This window comes from Pleurodeles waltl, chromosome 4_1, assembly GCF_031143425.1.
Source record: "Pleurodeles waltl isolate 20211129_DDA chromosome 4_1, aPleWal1.hap1.20221129, whole genome shotgun sequence".
NCBI lineage: Eukaryota > Metazoa > Chordata > Amphibia > Caudata > Salamandridae > Pleurodeles > Pleurodeles waltl.
Genome location: NC_090442.1, coordinates 59,292,424 through 59,310,313, shown reverse-complemented (window position 1 = coordinate 59,310,313; position 17,890 = coordinate 59,292,424). Strand labels below are relative to the sequence as shown.

At 45.5% G+C, this 17,890-nt stretch overlaps 1 protein-coding gene across 1 annotated transcript in view; it reads left to right on the top strand.

The window, feature by feature from the left end:
• LOC138286983 (pneumococcal serine-rich repeat protein-like) overlaps positions 1 to 17,890 on the top strand; it is a 159,102-nt gene that overhangs the window by 88,908 nt on the left and 52,304 nt on the right. Inside the window, exons 10-13 of the mRNA XM_069227347.1 lie at positions 2,814 to 2,971; positions 4,840 to 8,286; positions 13,520 to 13,578; positions 15,448 to 15,542. Of these exons, the coding sequence (XP_069083448.1) occupies positions 2,814 to 2,971; positions 4,840 to 8,286; positions 13,520 to 13,578; positions 15,448 to 15,542 (3,759 nt within the window). The remainder of the gene's footprint in view (positions 1 to 2,813; positions 2,972 to 4,839; positions 8,287 to 13,519; positions 13,579 to 15,447; positions 15,543 to 17,890) is intronic.

Sequence of the window (17,890 nt, the reverse complement as noted above, 5' to 3'; positions counted from 1 at the left end):
GCGAGTGGTACCCTCATAGATGCCCACATAGTCTGCTGGATTCTAACTGACAGCGTGGAGTGAGTGTGAATTTAAGAATTGTGCCTAGAGACCTGATTGCCTGGAGTGAGCCCCAAAAATTATTTCCCGCATCTAAGGAATGTGGCATGGATAGTCGGGGTGAAACTGATGACAAAGGAGGGTTTGGGAGCCACGGGGTCTGCATTGTGCTACCAGTTGACCTGCCAGACATCAGTGGACCACATTACTGTGCTGCATGCTTGTATTAGTGTGCTCCATACGGACTTGCCTGATATCCATATCACCACGTATCGGTGCTGAGTAAATGTGTGAGTGTGGAAGGGCCTGCATGAGGACTGCCTGCTAGTGATTACATCAGTTGGTAGTGCTGCTTTACACATTGATTTCTTGCCATCTGGATACTACTTTTGTTATTGGTTCTACCCATGAGGCTTTGGCCCATGGTGCTTCTAAAAGTGATGTCATTATCTATGTGTACGTATTTCTGATATCTTTGTGATCTGGGGTGCATCTTATAACTGTGTGGTATTGCATTACATTAAGTGCCAGGGTGGGCCTAGTTCGGACAACGTATCACACCACATAAAGGGACTTGGGGGGTAATGCAGGATTTCTCCCAAGTGTGAATGCTGCCGATGTCATTGAAACATGGTTGGGCCTAGTGCTGCTAATAATTTTACTAAGTGTGATCTATGCCCAGAAGTTGATTTTTATGTTGTGATAATTAATGTGGGTATTGAATACAAACTGTGTTCACCTACCATATGTGTGAAGTCGGTTTTGTGATGCTCAATTACTGCGTGATGCTTTACACATTGCCTCTGTGATAAGCTTGACTGCTCAGTGCCAAGCTACCCAAGGGTGAGTGCAGGTTATACAGTGAGTGTAATCACCCACCCCTGATGGGAGTTTTAGGTTCTGCCTGGCTGGGGTCCCGCCACAGCTAACCAGAATGGGTTGCCTCTAACGTGCACTTACAAGGAGGCTAGAGGGGATATCAGTCATGTTTGTGGCACAGTAATCCATCCAATCAACATCACACTACCTTTATGGGGATCGATCCCACACGGGACTCACCCCCAGAAAATACTTTGACTTTGGTGACACCCTATCTCCATTCCAGTGCCACAATAATTTTACTGGTGAGAAACCGTTACCAAACTACATATAGTTAGCACACGTCTCTTCCCTACTGAGTTTTGACGGATGGGACATCTCAGGAGCTTCACTTAAGGAATTACAAGAGGAATCCTCACTCCAGAAAACCAATTTTTTCTGCTATATATACTTGTGAACGGCTACCACTCCCTACTTGAAAGAGCCATTGCTGACTTTAACTTACTAGAAGCCAAGCTGATAATAAGTTGCTTTGAAGATAAGAACATGTTCTGACTCTATGACTCATTAGGAAAACACAAAAGAATGATGGACGGAGAAACATTTCAATACACGCACCCCCGGTCACTGATCTCAGTTTAGTCAATAGTTCTTTTGCTCACCATGCCACCCCAGTTGGGACCCAGCAATATGCAAATCAGTCCTGACCCTGTTCCCCATGGGAACAGTCCAGCCGAACTGCCAGGCCAGGTCCTCCCTGGACCAGAAACAAGTATCCTGGGACCAGTTTCAGGGTATCATCCTTCATCAGCCAGGCTAGCTTGAATTGAGTGGCACAGTGAGCACGGGACCCACATCTGGGCATACCCTTCCCACTTAGGGCAACTTTAGCAAAGCAAACAATCTATAACTCATTATTCATAAATTCTCCTGGCATTTATATTATCTTCTTGGAGGCATGGGGGAAGACATAGGACTCTGACTGCAAAGACTGATTCAATGTACTTATGTCTCCCTATAGCTTTTTGCAATCACCTTACAGGACATAAATATTTGCACAGAATCTTCTACTCCATGAACACATGTGGGTGCACTGATAGACTTCTCCTGATATGCCTCAGATTGCCCTTGACTGAAATTTTCAGTAGACACCTTATTTCATACACAATAGACTTCCCAATAATCCAAATAGTCTGGGCTAAAGTCTTTGCTTTTCTTCTGAAGGATTAGCTTGGTGCATCCCACTTTCTCCCAAACGTACCCTTTTACATGACATCATGGGAGCTAAACAATTCTTCCAAGTCTTAGTTCAGCTCCACATTGTCCGGTCCGAAAAGATAATGCAGAACAATCCACCTCTGAAAGATTGGATTTGGGGTAAGAACAGTTGAAGTTCTCAGAAAAAAAGCAGTCTACACTGGACAAAGATGTTCCCATACACACCACAAAATCTGGAATCTATAGAAGACCATCTCCAGATTGACACTGTGACCTGACCACGTAAAAAAGATTGAACCCAGACTTGAACCCCTTTACTCTGATCTCGTAGGTACCTATCTTCATTTTTCTATCTTAATGGTCTTACCAGAGTATTACTAAAATCTTCTGTTCGTTTCTGATGCTTTTGTTTTACCTTCTAAGTTATTCAACTTCATTGTTTTGTAAAACTTTGAAATACCATTAAAAAGATGTATAAAATATAACATTTTCTAGAGATGTTTAGGTAGTTCTGAAAGAACAGGTGGAGATAAACAGCACAATGAAATGCAAAACAACATAACGGAAATCAGACAAGTGTAAATGTTACTAGACACCTTGAAGACCACTGATAATATGCACAGGATCACAGGCGCTTCTATAGGATATCCCTGAGAACTCTCCTATAATAGGAGTGTCTGAAGCAGGTGAGTCATGTTATGGGAGGAAAAGTTCACTCTCCATTTTTCTGTCCTCAGCAAGGGCTCAATCATCACAGACACAGATGTCCTGTTCGATAACACCACTTCTGCGTCTTCTGATAAAGATGTCGCCAATGCTTTGGGAGACAGCATCGTGAAGAACAACAACACGTTGGGAAGCACACCCGTGGACCCAAGCACTATCACAGCTGATGGTGAGTACCAAAACATGATTACAGCACGTCAAGCATGATATTATTGATCAGGACATTATCAATCAGTCCATTATCGGTCAGCACATTATAGATCACGCTGCAGAGTAGACCCTAAGAAGATTGGATCCCATTGGGATGCTCATCCCAGGTGGAGGTGTGTTGTTTTGCACTGACCTGAGGGAGATGCTAATGCAAAATGACTGCATTACATTCATTGCATTTAATTACAAATACATCAAACCTGTAATTTTTGACCTCTCTGGCAGAGTATTTGTACTCCTTTTTTAAGATGTCGCCTGAATGCTCATGGACCCATCACAGACATATTTCTCCATGTTGCATGCTTAGCGCCTAGAACAACTCGCTGTGTGCATCACTGTATTGCAGATATTTGATTATGCATCAATAGGAGCATCTGCCTTTAGTTACATTGTGCATCAATAGGTGCACCTGGGTTAGGCAGATTACACATCAATAGGTGCATCTGGCTTTAGTTCATTATGCAAAAACAGGTGCATCTGGGGTAGTTCTCCTCAGCCCCCTATGTCTACTATATCTGTTGATGTAAGGAGGACACCACATCATCAGGCTTCTTGGCCCCCTATGTCTGCCATACCTGTTGATGCATGGAGGACACCATGTCACCAGGCTCCTCAGCCCCTATGTCTATTATACCTGTTGATGCATGCAGGACAAAGATAATCAGGCTTCACCTGTACTAAGTCTCTCCTGTATAATTTCTTCTGCCATTGATCTACAGTCGCAGCTGTTCACCTGAACCTGTGAGTCTGGCACTAAATAATCCAGCACTGCTTGTCTGAAGGAACCTCTGGCCACAATCAATTGAAAGTTTGGAGCCAGTTCACGATGAACCTCCCATACCTCCCATACCTAGTACCTAATTATTCTGCACTATCGCACATGACATGCTCCGTGCACCTGTTTTACAAGGTACTGTGCAATCTGCAGTACACACAATAATTTGGTAACTGCTCTAGTTGCTGCATGCACTCCAGATATCATGGTTCATCATCACTGAACTGTGACAGCTGAGCTTTGTAGTTCGTATCACAGGCGCTAACGTGTGGTGCTGTAAACCATTTACCACCATCACATCACCACACATCGCAACTGTTCCAGAAGATCCAACTCTTCCTGTCTGTGTCTTCTCACCTATGCCTTCCCTACAGCTGAACTGGCAATCCCAAATTGTTGCCTTTGCTTTGAAGGAGGGGCAATCACTGCAGAAATTCACCAGCGCCCATCCTTTAACTATCACCTCCAGCTCCCTGATGCTGTGCAGAAACCATCCTTTAAATAACATGCTAGGGCCTATGGGTATGTGAGCCATTCACAAACTGCATATTGTACTACGTTTAGTGATTCCTACAATAGTGCTACTAGGGTACTACAGAACCCTATTCACAAACCTACATGCGGAGGTTCTGCCTCCGTTTATGCCTCAGTCTTTTTCTGTGCAGAGATTTCCACCTGACTGCGAAGTACAGCCAAGCTCTTATTGTGTGATGGTGTGCTCCAAATGTACACAGCATTGCCACATAGGCTGCACTCAGATATGAACAAGCTCTGACAGTGATTGTGAATGTAAATACTCATGCAGACAATTCACAAATACTTCTAGCTTATACATGGCTTATAGATCAATAATGCATGATGTGAGTGTACTTGAAAATGAAGAAGTATATTGCATCACATGCTAGGTAACTCTGAACTTTTAGATGGGACTTTCAATACTGAACTGAGTTTAGTGCTATCAAAATTATCCTTTGTAAAAATGAACTGCTGTGGGGCAATTATAGCAAGTACTAATAGTAATTATTATTCCTTTTACAATCTTCACTTAATAGGTTTTCCCTTTAACGCCACTACACCTGCTCCAATGACAGTACCAGCTGCAGCCACATCAGCCACAATAAGTGGAGCCACAGGTGGAACAACAGTGGCAGCAACCTCACGAACACAAGAGATAACAACAGTTACCAGCTCAGGATCAGCAAGTAGCACAACTGCAGCAACATCATCTGGAACCACAGCAGCTACAGCCACTGAACCAGCAGACAAACCTGTATCAGCTATAACCACTGCAGCAATCCACGGACCAACAGTTACTAACACCACAACTACAAACCCTACAGGTGGAACCACTGCAGCTATAACACTAGGATCAAGTAGTGGAACTACAGCCGCAACAATTCGAGCAACAGCCTTTGGAACGACTGGTGGAAATACAGCCCCTAAAACCACTGCAACAGGTGTAACCAGAGGACCTCCAATCTCTGAAAAAACAGGTGACATATCAGCTACAACACAAGGACAAATAAGTGGAACAACACCGCTTACAACCTCTGAAATATCAGATGGGTCAACAGCATCTACAGCCTCTGGAACGATGGGAGCTACAGCCTCCACAACAGTAGGAGGATACACAACAGTTGTAACCTCCAGAACAACAGGTGGAATCAATGAAGCTGCAACCTCTGAAACATCAGGTAGAACAACGGTAGCAACACCCTCAATAGCAATAGGTGGAACAGCAGCAGCTACAACTTCTGGAGCAACAGGTGGTTCAACTGAACCCACAACCTCTGAAGAAACAGCTGGGGTTGGGTCAACAGAACCTACAATCTCTGAAGAAACAGGTGGGTCAACACCTACAACCTCTGGAACAACAGGTGGAACTACAGCTCCAACAACACCTGAAACAGCAGTAGCTACAACTTCTAGAATAACAGGTATAACCAGACCATCTGCAACCCAAGGACCAACAGTTGAAAACATTGTAACTACAACCAGTGAAACTACAGGAGGAACAACAATAGATTTGGTGCAAGGACCAACAAGTGGAGTCACAGCGGATACAATCTCAAGAACAAAATGTGAATCCACAGCTGCCACAACCTCTGGATTAACAGAAAAAAATACAGCATCTACAACTTCTTCAATAATAAGTGGAACTATAACAGCTACAATCTCTGGAACAACAAGGGAAACATCAACTTTAACCCAAGGACCAACAGGAGGAACAACATCATTTACAAGACCTCAAACATCTGGTGAGTTAACAACATTTTCAACCTCTGAAATAATAGATGGATCCACAGCAGCTGCAACCTCCAGAACAACAGCAGGAACCACAGCAGCTTCCAGAACAACAGGTATACCCACAGCAGCAAAAACAACAGATGGAATCACCACAGCTACAGCCTCCAGAGCAACAGATGGAATCACAGCAGCTTCTACCTCCAAAACATCAGGTAGAACCACTGCAGCAATATCCTCTCTAACAGCAGGTGGGTCAACAGCACCTGTAACCTCTGGAACAACAGTTGGGACCACAGCTGCATTAACATCTGGTTCAATAGCAGGTACAACCTCTGTATTCACAAGTGGAACCACAGAGGCTGCAAACTCCATAACAACAGGTGGAACCAGTGCAGCTACAATCTCTGAAACCACAATAGCCTCATTGTCTTTAACAACAGGTAGTGCAGCTGCAGCCACAACCTTTGGAGCAACAGGTGAGTTGACATCTGAGATAGCAGGTGAAACAGCAGCAACATCCCAAGGACCAACAGGTATAACAACAACTCTTACAACCTTAGAAACATCAAGGGAATCAACAGCATCTACAAGCTCTGGAATAACAGGTGGTTCCACAGCATCTGCAACCTCCAGAACTACAAGTGGAATTACAGGAGCTACATCCTCTGAAACACCAGGTGAAAAAACAGCAGCAATTTCTTCTATAACAAGTGGAACAGCAGCAGCTACAGCCTCTGAATCATCAGGTCCAATCACAGCCGCAGCATCCGGTGTAATAACAGGAGCCATAACCTCACGAGCAGCAGGTGGGTTGACAGCACCTACAACCTTTGAAACAACATTTGGAACCACCACTGCTGCATCTGGAAAAACAGCAGCTACATCATCTGTAATAGCAGGTGCGTCAACAGCCGCTGCAACTTACAGAACAAAAGATGTAACCACCATAGCTACAACATCCATAGCAACAAGTGGAATCACAGCAGCTACTAACTCCTCAACATCAGGTGAAACCACAGCAGCAACATCCAGTCTAACAATAGGTGGAACAGCAGCAGTCACAATCTCTGAAACAACAAGTGGAACCACGGCTGCTATAATATCTGGATCAACAGATGCTACAGTCTCTGGAATAACAAGTGGAACCACAGAATCTGCAACCTCTGTAACAACATATGGAGCTACCACACCTACAAAAGCAGCTACAACCTCTGGAATAGCGATTGGAACCATGGAAACTGCAACCTCTGCAATAACAGGTGGAGCCACCACACCTACAACCTCGTTCGCAACAGATGGAATCACAGCAGCTTCTTCCTCAGGCACATCAGGTGGAACCACAGAAGCAACATCCTATCTAACAATAGGTGGAATATCAACAGTCACAACCCCTGGAATAACAAGTGGAACCACAGCAGCTAATACCTCAGCAACATCAGGTAAAACCACAGCAGCAACATCCAGTCTAACAATAGGTGGAACAGCAGCAATCACAATCTCTGAAACAACAAGTGGAACCACAGCTGCAATAACATCTGCAACTGCCGCTATTACCTCTGGAATAACAAGTGAAGCTGTGACCTTTGCAACAACAGGTAGAACCAATACAGCTACAACTTCCTTAGCAACAGGTGGAATCACAGAAGTCATAACCTCTGGAACAGCAAGTAAAACCACAGCTGCTATAACATCTGGAACAGTAGCAGCTACAGCTTCTGGAATAAGAAGTGGTATCACAGCAACTGCAACCTACGCAACAGGTAGAACCACCACAGCTACAGTCTCTATAGCAACAGGTGGAACCACAGGAGGTTCTAACTCTGAAACATCAGGTGAAACCACAGCAGCAACATCCTCTCTAACAATAGGTGGATTAACAACCCCTGGAACCTCTGGAGCAGCAGTTAAAACCGCAGCTGCTATAACATCTGGAACAACAGCAGCAACAACCCCTGGAATAATAATTGGGTCAGCAGCTGTTGCTACTTCCGGAACAACAGGGGAAACAACCACAGCTGCAATATTCTTAGCAACACGTGGAATCACAGGAACTTCTACCTCTGCAATAACAGGTGGAACCAAAGCAGTTTCAACTTCTGAAACAAAAGGTAAAAGCACTTTAGCTCTGGTCCCTGAAGCAACAAGTCATACAACAGAATCTACAATGCCTGGAAACTCAGATGGAACCAGAGGAGCTACAATCTCAGGAACAACAGATCGAACTGTTGCAGCTACAATGCCTGGAGCAACAGGTAGGTCTACGTTTGCTACCATCCCTAGACCACCCAGTCGAGCGCCACACTATCATGACCCCAGTAAAATGAAACATCTATTTAAAACGTTTTCTAACACGTTCATCTTCGTAATGTAAAAAGGTCCATGTAGTGTTACTTGCCTTTGCTTTGGCTCAGTCTAGTTTTTTTACATTTCTATACCTTTTTGAGTTTTTGAGAAACTTTTGGTAAATTCTTTTTATCACACTCTTGTTTTGTATGATAAACATAAAATCACTTCCTGTTTCTCACTAGCAATGTGCATTAGAATTCTTTGATATCAAAACCCAATAATTCTTTACTAATGAAACGTTTATAAAGTGTTTTTTTTATTTATTTACTGTTGAGGATTTTGATTTCAAGAAAAACTAGCTTCAGGGAGCAGGTAGAGAGTGTTCAATTCAAGGACAAAACAGAATGCTACATTGCTGCAGATTCACAAACTCTGCACTGCAACCAAGCTCTATGTATGTGGACAATGCTTCATAGCTCTGCACAGATCCCTGCTTTCTGATGTCCTGTCCATGGACGGCGGGATATGTGGCTGCCAGGAGGGCAGAGGTTTACACTTGTTTGCATGACATGCCCTGTATTTACTGGAGTACATGGGTGTTATAACCTTGTCCACCACATACATATGTGTCATCTACATATATCACATAATTTTTCTCCATGACCCATACGTACGGCCTCACTACCTGAAAAGCTGCATATGTATATTAGTAGCTCTCCACCGTACGAGCACTTATACCCGGGGTTGAGGTATGTTAATGCATAAACAGCAGTTCATAGGGGTTTGGTCTAGCATGGTCAACTCTGCCTTTCATACTTCTGTGGGTAATGAAATGAGTACTAAGTTAGATTTAGTAGTTCTGATTATATGCAAAAACCTTCCATGTAAGAGTCTGTTGATTGAAATGTTCTATAAAAACATTTAGATAAATAGCTGGGTAGTTCTCCAAGTGAAATACTGAGAGCTAACCGCAGATCATTGACAGGTACCCATCTTTAATTTTATGTTCCTTTATCCCCCCTCCCCCCCTCCATAAGCACCACATGCTGACACCAAAAATGAGCTTTTCAAAAGAAAAGAAGTCACGATGGACCCATGCACAATATTTAAAAAGAAATAGGCAAAGCAGGCTTCCCGCTGACCACAGCCCCCATCCCCTTCAAAAGAAGACAACCTCACATGGTGAGATTACACCTTCTCTCTACATATTGGCCTAATTTCTCTCCTTATCTCACGCTTTATTAAATACCAGGGGTAGATTTACTGATGTTCACTTGGGTGCTTGTGCATTTCATCAGAGAGGATGCTGGGAACGGTGGTGTGGAGTGGTGGTGGGGTATTTATTACACAGAGCCCACAGCCTTAGTTGATGCAGGGAGGTATGCCCACCTGGGAGGGTCCCTTCTCTCTGCTGCTCACCCTCTTTTGTCTGCTCTTATGGTCAGTCAGGTCTCCTCCTCCTCTGTACCTGGTGCCCACTGGCACAGTTTCCATGTTCTTTGGGGGGGGAGGGGGTTGGTCCTGCGGTGGGTTGGTCCTGCGGTGGGATGGTCCTGTGGTGGGTTGGTCCTGTGTGGACTAGGTCCTTTGTTTGCTGGGGGTTTAAGACCTTCAGACCGAGGCCCCTAAGGAAGCAGTCCATCAGGGTTGAGGGCACTCTTTGACTTCTAGCTTGGTATCAGATGTATTGGTACAGGCAACACACAACTCTACCGTCCAGGAATCCCACCCCAGGCAGATACAGGCTTTTCAGTATAGTGACATTAGGGGCAAAGCACCTATACAGTGCAGCGGTAACGGCGTATCGCTGTACCTCAGAGATGATGTATAGTAATAAAACAGTAACGCTTCACCCCTGAGCTTCAGAGTGAATTGTTTAATGTAGACAAACTGAGAGCCAGGCACAGGGAAGTAGGACAAAGGGCAGCATTAACCATGAATTATGATTGGTCTCCTGCAGGTGAACTACAAACAAGCCCAGCATCGGTAGCCTCCACTTTAGGAGGGGCAGCCACTACAGGTGTGAGCACCACTTCCGTAACCACAAGAGCCCTATCTAGTGCTAACACTGTCATAAGGCACCTGGCGTTCGTAAGTCCGGATCCTTGGAATGAACAGCTCGCTGACTCTACTTCAAGGGTGTACCAGGAGCGTGAGAAGAACACTACAAGAGAAGTAAGAAAAGACAAAGTCTGACTGTTGAACCTCACTTAAAATGTTCAAACACAAACATGGCTGACCACAAGCACCTGCAGTCTTCAAACAGCCTGATGCTGCAGTGTCCCCTCATACACACATGTCTAAACATCTTTCTGCACACAACATCAATGGGTACGTTGGGGGATGAGCTGTACACAGATATTGTAGAACAGGTAGCCCTGTACTGCATGGCACTGGATAAAGAGACCACAGAGTAGCTATTTCTAGAAACAGTTGTTTCTAAATTGCTTGCTTATGTTAGAAGTTCTGGGCAGACTGAGATATCTGCTGCATCACAGGCAGGGTGATCCTTGAGAGGCCCAGACATGATGTCCCTCAAGCATCCCGGTACCCTCTGTACATGAGCTGTGAAGAGCTGCCTGGGAGGGCCCAGCACTTGTTCACAGGGTGTCTCAGGGAGAGGCTACACCTCAGGAGGTGTCCTGCACAAGGCTGCCTTAGAAACATGTTTACCTTTAATGAACACCTCCTGAAGTGACCTTCAAACAGCAGGGGCCTGGCCCCAAAGCCTTTGATGCAGCCTGGCCTGTGCAGCAATCGCCAGACTGGGTTAACGGTCAGTCTATCCATGGTAAACATCAAACAAGGTGTGTACCCAGCCTGCAATTTATATCCCATACTTGTTATTTTTTAGTGTCACTGTGGCTAAGGGTTGATCTCGTCATAACTAGGCCTGGGAGGAGTTCACAGAGTCAGACTCCGGCTAAGCAGGGTCAGGCAGTGAAAGCTGCCAGGCCTGTTGTGCACCGGCCTGCCCCATGTGGCCGGTGCAGAAGTGGCCTAAAATTGCAGCTTCCCCTGCCTATGACCTTGGCCTGAATTCAGGGCAGGGCCATATGCAGAGAAAGCTGCTGTTTCAGTCCTTGTTTGTGCACCAGTGTGCACAAACAACAAAAGAAAGAGACAAGGACTTACCTGGTTCTTCCAGGGGTTCCTCCTCTCCTTGTCCTGGACGGCGACGAGTCTGCAGAGGCTGTCTCCCTCTGGCCTCTGCTCCTGGGCTCCGGTGTGCGCTGCAGCCCAGTTATGGGCTGCACAGCGCAAGCGCAGACTGTCATAACACTGCATCCCCCAAAGTTAAGAAATTCCAAACCACTTGTCCAGCCCCCTCCCAAGCAGTGCTTTAAATAACAGTGGCACCCCTTGGGGGGATATAGAAAATCACTGCTCAGGGTGTACTGATGAGATTGTTTTTTTCCACTACATATGAAAATCCTGCAAAAAAAACTAGAACCTAATTATGAGTGGCTCATAAATTATGTGCAGTGTGTAAATCCCTATTTAAGCACAGGATGAATAATGTGTTTGGTTTAATTTAATGCAGCTGAAAATGATCAGATGTGCCATTTCACCCAACATTCATTACATTTCGGCAGGTCAAACGTACCGAAATTTGATAGGGGGAAAACATACAGTATTTATCATATAATGTGGATTTTTTGTGTGTTAACTACCAAAAGCTGCATGTTATTCCCCATAAACTCATGTGTTTTTATTGCACGCGATAAATAATGTACCCCATGGTGTCATCAGGGATGATAAATAATACCTCAGCTTGTAATCAGGACCTCAGCAGTGGCTGCTGTGGACAATGCTCCTAGGAGCTCACAGGGACCTTTGACTCCAGGTCTGGCTGTGGTGGCTAAAGGGAACTGCAGACCACAAGAACCAACATCTGTGGGAGCATTTCAGGTGAAGTTACCTTTTTTCAGGTGTGGTACAGGAATGCGAAGCTTACAAAAAAACAACTTTACCCTAAGATTAGGACCTGCTTCCTACAGAGTAAAAACATGTGTGCCCATGTGTGATAATGACCCATTGTCAATTTGTATAGCACAGAAGGGGTCTCAACGCCCAATTTCACAGTTTCACAGTCTGTGGCTGATCACATGATCCAGTGTCACAGTCTGTGGCTGATCACATGATCCCGGTCACAGTCTGTGGATGAGGGAAGATCACATCACCCAGTGTCACAGTCTGTGACTGATCAGTGACTGAAGGCTGATCTCCCAGTGACACTCTCTGTGTCTGAGGACTGCCCTCCCACATCAGTGCTGCTGCCTGTGTCACAGTCTGTGGCTTATCACAAAATCCAGTGTCAGTCTGTAGCTGAACACATGACCCAGTGTCACAGTCCGTGGCTGATCGCATGACCCAGTGTCAAAGTCTGGCTGATCACATGCTGCAGTGTCTGTGGCTAAAAGATGTCATGTGACCCAGTGCTACAGTCTGTGGTTGATCACATGTCCCAATGTCACAGTCTGTGGCCAAGGGCTGATCACATGACCCAGTGTCACAGTCTGCGACTGATCATATGTTCCAGTGTCACAGTCTGTGGTTGATCACATGACTCAGTGTCACAGTCTGATCACATACTGCAGTGTCTGTGGCTAAAGGCTGTCACATGTCCCAGTGTCACAGTCTGTAGTTGAAGGCTGATCTCATGTCCCAGTGTGACTGTGAGTGAGAAAAGATCATTGTCTGTGACATCATCTCCCCTGGGCTCTCTGCCCCTCTGACACTGGCCCCTCTCAGCATCCCCCCTATCCTCACTGCCCCTCTGATGTCTGACGCTGTCCCCTCTCAGCATCCCCACTATACTCATTGCTCCCTGATACTGACGCTGTCCCCTCTCAGCATCCCCACTATACTCATTGCCCCCTGATGCTGACAATGTCCCCTCTTAGCATCTTCCCTATACTCACTGCCTCTCTGATGCTGACACTGTCCCCCTCTCAGCATCTCCCTTATACTCACTGCCTCTCTGATGCTGACACTGTCCCCCTCTCAGCATCTCCCCTATACTCACGGTCCCTCTGATGCTGACACTGTCCCCCTCTCAGCATCTCCCCTATACCCACTCCCTCTCTGATGCTCTCACTGTCCCCCTGCCCCCCCCCTCCCCGTCCTCCCTGCTCTTATATCAGGTCATGTCATCACAAACCACAATTTAACCATGATCTTTGTTTCCCTTTTCAGCTCAGCATCATTCTAAGCAGATACAAAACATTTGCAGGACTGAGGAACACTCTTTTCAGGTAAGGGCTGATGTTTCTAACCCTCCTAATTCCTCGCCTGCAGCACCGCTCACACTGCGGCTTGATACTGCACACCCCTTTTTGTGACGCTGATGTTTTCACATCTCTAATTTGCTTCTTTGCTGCCATTGTTTGTTGACTTCTGGCCTCTAAATTTGTTTCAGTCCATTTAGAGCATCAAACAATAAAAATAAATGATAAGAATGAAATGTGTAGTGCATGCAGTGTACTCTGGTACTCTGGCGCCCCCATTCATAGCAGAGATTGCTACCAACACTGGACACTCTTTGGTACTCCCATTACTAATACCACACATGCCCTGGTACTCCCATTTCTAGTGCACCTGTGTACCCACGTGCAGCGTGCTCTAGTGCTGCCATTCATAGCAGACACTGCTACTCATACAATGAATGCTGTGGAAGCAGCATGCAGCGTGCCCTGGTACTCCCATTCATAGCAGACACTGCTAGCAATACCGTGCATGCGATGGTACTCCCATTTATAGAGCACATTAGTATCCGCGTGCCGTGTGCTCTGGGGCCCCCATTCACAGTTGACACTGCTACCACTACCATGCATGCTCTGGTCTAAGCATGCAGCATGCTCGGGTGCTCCCATTCATAGCAGACACTGCTACCAATACCATGCATGCTCTGGTCTAAGCATGCAGCATGCTCCTACTCATAGCAGACACTGCTACCAATACCATGCATGCTCTGGTCATCCCATTTATAGTGCACCTATGTACCCGCATGCAGCGCGCTCTAGTGCTCATATTCATAGCAGACACTGCCACCAATACCATGCATGCTCTGGTCTAGGCATGCAGCATGCTCGGGTCTCCCATTCATAGCAGACACTGCTACCAATACCATGCATGCTCTGGTCTAGGCATGCAGCATGCTCAGGTGCTCCCATTCACAGCAGACATTGCTACCAATACCATGCATGCTCTGGTCTAGCCATTCAGCATGCTCAAGTGCTCCCACTCATAGCAGACACTGCTACCAATACCATGCATGCTCTGGTCTAGGCATGCAGCATGCTCGGGTGCTCCCACTCATAGCAGACACTGCTACCAATACCATGCATGCTCTGGTCTAAGCATGCTCGGGTGCTCCCATTCATAGCAGACACTGCTACCAATACCATGCATGCTCTGGTATAAGCATGCTCGGGTGCTCCCACTCATAGCAGAAACTGCTACCAATACCATGCATGCTCTGGTATAAGCATGCTCGGGTGCTCCCACTCATAGCAGACACTGCTACCAATACCATGCATGCTTTGGTCATCCCATTTATAGTGCACCTATGTCTGGTGCTTACACTCATAGCAGATACTGCTACCAATATTGTGCATGCTCTGGTAGTCCCATTTATAGTACACCTATGTACCAGCATGCAGCGCGCTCTAGTGCTCACATTCATAGCAGACACTGCTACCAATTCTGTGCATGCTCTGGTCATCCCATTTATAGTGCACCTATGTCTGTTGCTTACACTCATAGCAGACACTGCTACCAATATTGTGCATGCTCTGGTACTCCCATTTATAGTGCACCTATGTACCAATATGCCGCGTGCTCTCGTGCTCACATTCATAGCAGACATTGCTACCAATACCGTGCATGCTCTGGTACTCCCATTTATAGTGCACCTATGTACCAGCATGCAGCATGCTCTGGTGCGCACATTAATAGCAGACACTGCTACCAATACCGTGCAAGCTCTGGTACTCCCATTTATAGCGCACCTATGTACCCGTGTTCAGTGTGCTCCGGTGCCCCCATTCATGGCAGATGTTGCTACCATTACTGTGCATGCTCTATTACTCATATTTATAGTGCACCTATGTACCAATATGCAGCATGCTCTCGTGCTCACATTCATAGCAGACTCTGCTACCAATACCGTGTATGCTCTGGTACTCCCATCCACAGTGCTCTTAGGTACCAGTATAAAGTGTGTTCTGTGCTCCCATTCATACAGACACTGCTACCAGTACCAGGCATGCTCCGGTACTGTTATTTATAGTACACATATATGCCAGCATGAAGCGTGCTCTGGTGCCCCCATTCATAGCAGACACTGCTACCAATACCATGCATGCTCTGGTACTCCTATTACTAATACTGTGCATGCTTTGGTACTCCCAGTTATAGTGCACCTATGTACCCGCATGCAGCACGCTCTAGTGCTCCCATTCATGGCAGACACTCCTACTAATACTGTGCATGCTCTGGTACTCCTATTACTAATACTGTGCATGCTTTGGTACTCCCAGTTATAGTGCACCTATGTACTCACATGCAGCATACTCTGGTGCTCCCATTCTCAGCAGACACTGCTACCAATACAGTGCATGCTCTAGTACTACCATTGATAGTGCACAATAAACAGCACAGTTTTGTATTCAGATTTACAACGCACTGATTCATCAGAACACAGCATGCTATGGTACTTGCATTCATAGTGCACCCATTTAATGAAATACATCAAGTAACATTTAGAGTGCATAGATTCAATAATACTCAACGTGGTTTGGCATTTACGTTAATAAAGCACAGATGCACCAGTATGTTTGATGCTCTGGCCCTTAAATTCATAATGCACGCTTACCAACACCAGAAGTGATGCTACTCGCATATATAGTGAACTGATTATCAAAGGTGAGCTCAGTCTAGCACTTGCTGATCTTGCTGATCTGTCCAAGAGTCTGAGATCTGAGCTGACATGAACACTAACTGATACCCCTGTCCCATGGTCTGTGAGAAGAAGTCATACAAACACTAACTGATACACCTTTCCCAAGGTCTGTGAGATGAACTCACACAAACATTAACTGATATCACTGCCCCAGGGTCTTTGAGATGAACTCACATAAACACTAACTGATATCACTTCCCCAGGGTGTATGAGATGAGCTCACAAAAACACTAACTGATATCACTACCCCAGGGTCTGTGAGATGAGCTCTCACAAACATTAACTGATACCACTGTCCCAGGGTCTGTGAGATAAACTCCCATAAACATTAACTGATACCACAACCCCAGGGTCTGTGAGATGAACTCACACAAACATTAACTGATACCACTGTCCCAGGGTCTGTGAGATAAACTCCCATAAACATTAACTGATACCACTACCCCAGGGTCTGTGAGATGAACTCACACAAACATTAACTGATACCACTGTCCCAGGGTCTGTGAGATAAAGTCACATAAACATTAACTGATACCACTACCCGAGGGTCTGTGAGATGAGCTCTCACAAACATTAACTGATACCACTGTCCCATGGTCTGTGAGATGAACTCACATAAACATTAACTGATACCACTACTCGAGGGTCTGTGAGATGAGCTCTCACAAACATTAACTGATACCACTACCCCAGGGTGTGTGAGATAAACTCACATAAACATTAACTGATACCACTACCCGAGGGTCTGTGAGATGAGCTCTCACAAACATTAACTGATACCACTACCCCAGGGTGTGTGAGATAAACTCACATAAACATTAACTGATACCACTACCCGAGGGTCTGTGAGATGAGCTCTCACAAACATTAACTGATACCACTGTCCCATGGTCTGTGAGATGAACTCACATAAACATTAACTGATACCACTACTCGAGGGTCTGTGAGATGAGCTCTCACAAACATTAACTGATACCACTACCCCAGGGTGTGTGAGATAAACTCACATAAACATTAACTAATACCACTACCCGAGGGTCTGTGAGATAAACTCACATAAACATTAACTGATACCACTACCCGAGGGTCTGTGAGATAAACTCACATAAACATTAACTGATACCACTACCCGAGGGTCTGTGAGCTGAGCTCTCACAAACATTAACTGATACCACTACCCCAGGGTCTGTGAGATGAATTCACATAAACATTAACTGATACCACTACTCCAGGGTCTGTGAGATGAGCTCTCACGAGCACTTGATGCACCGACTTCCTCAAGGTCTGCGGGGAGTTTCTTTGAGGTGATATTGAAATATTAGGCCAGATTGTGCATTTGTTTCAGAACAAGATTAATAGAAAATGGCAAAGTAATGGGTTCTGAAAGGACACCTATGAGCTCTTCCAGTACAGTCAGGGCATGCCAGCCATCTTATCCCATCTCCGTCCCACCTCAACGCAGAACAGTTATTGCTGCCTCACCTGCTACACAAATGATTTGAGACAATTATGTAAAAATGGCACATTTTTCAGCACCACTTTAAATATTTGTCTAAAAAGCAGTATTGTATGCAGGCAGTTCAGAAACATGCAAAACAAGGTGA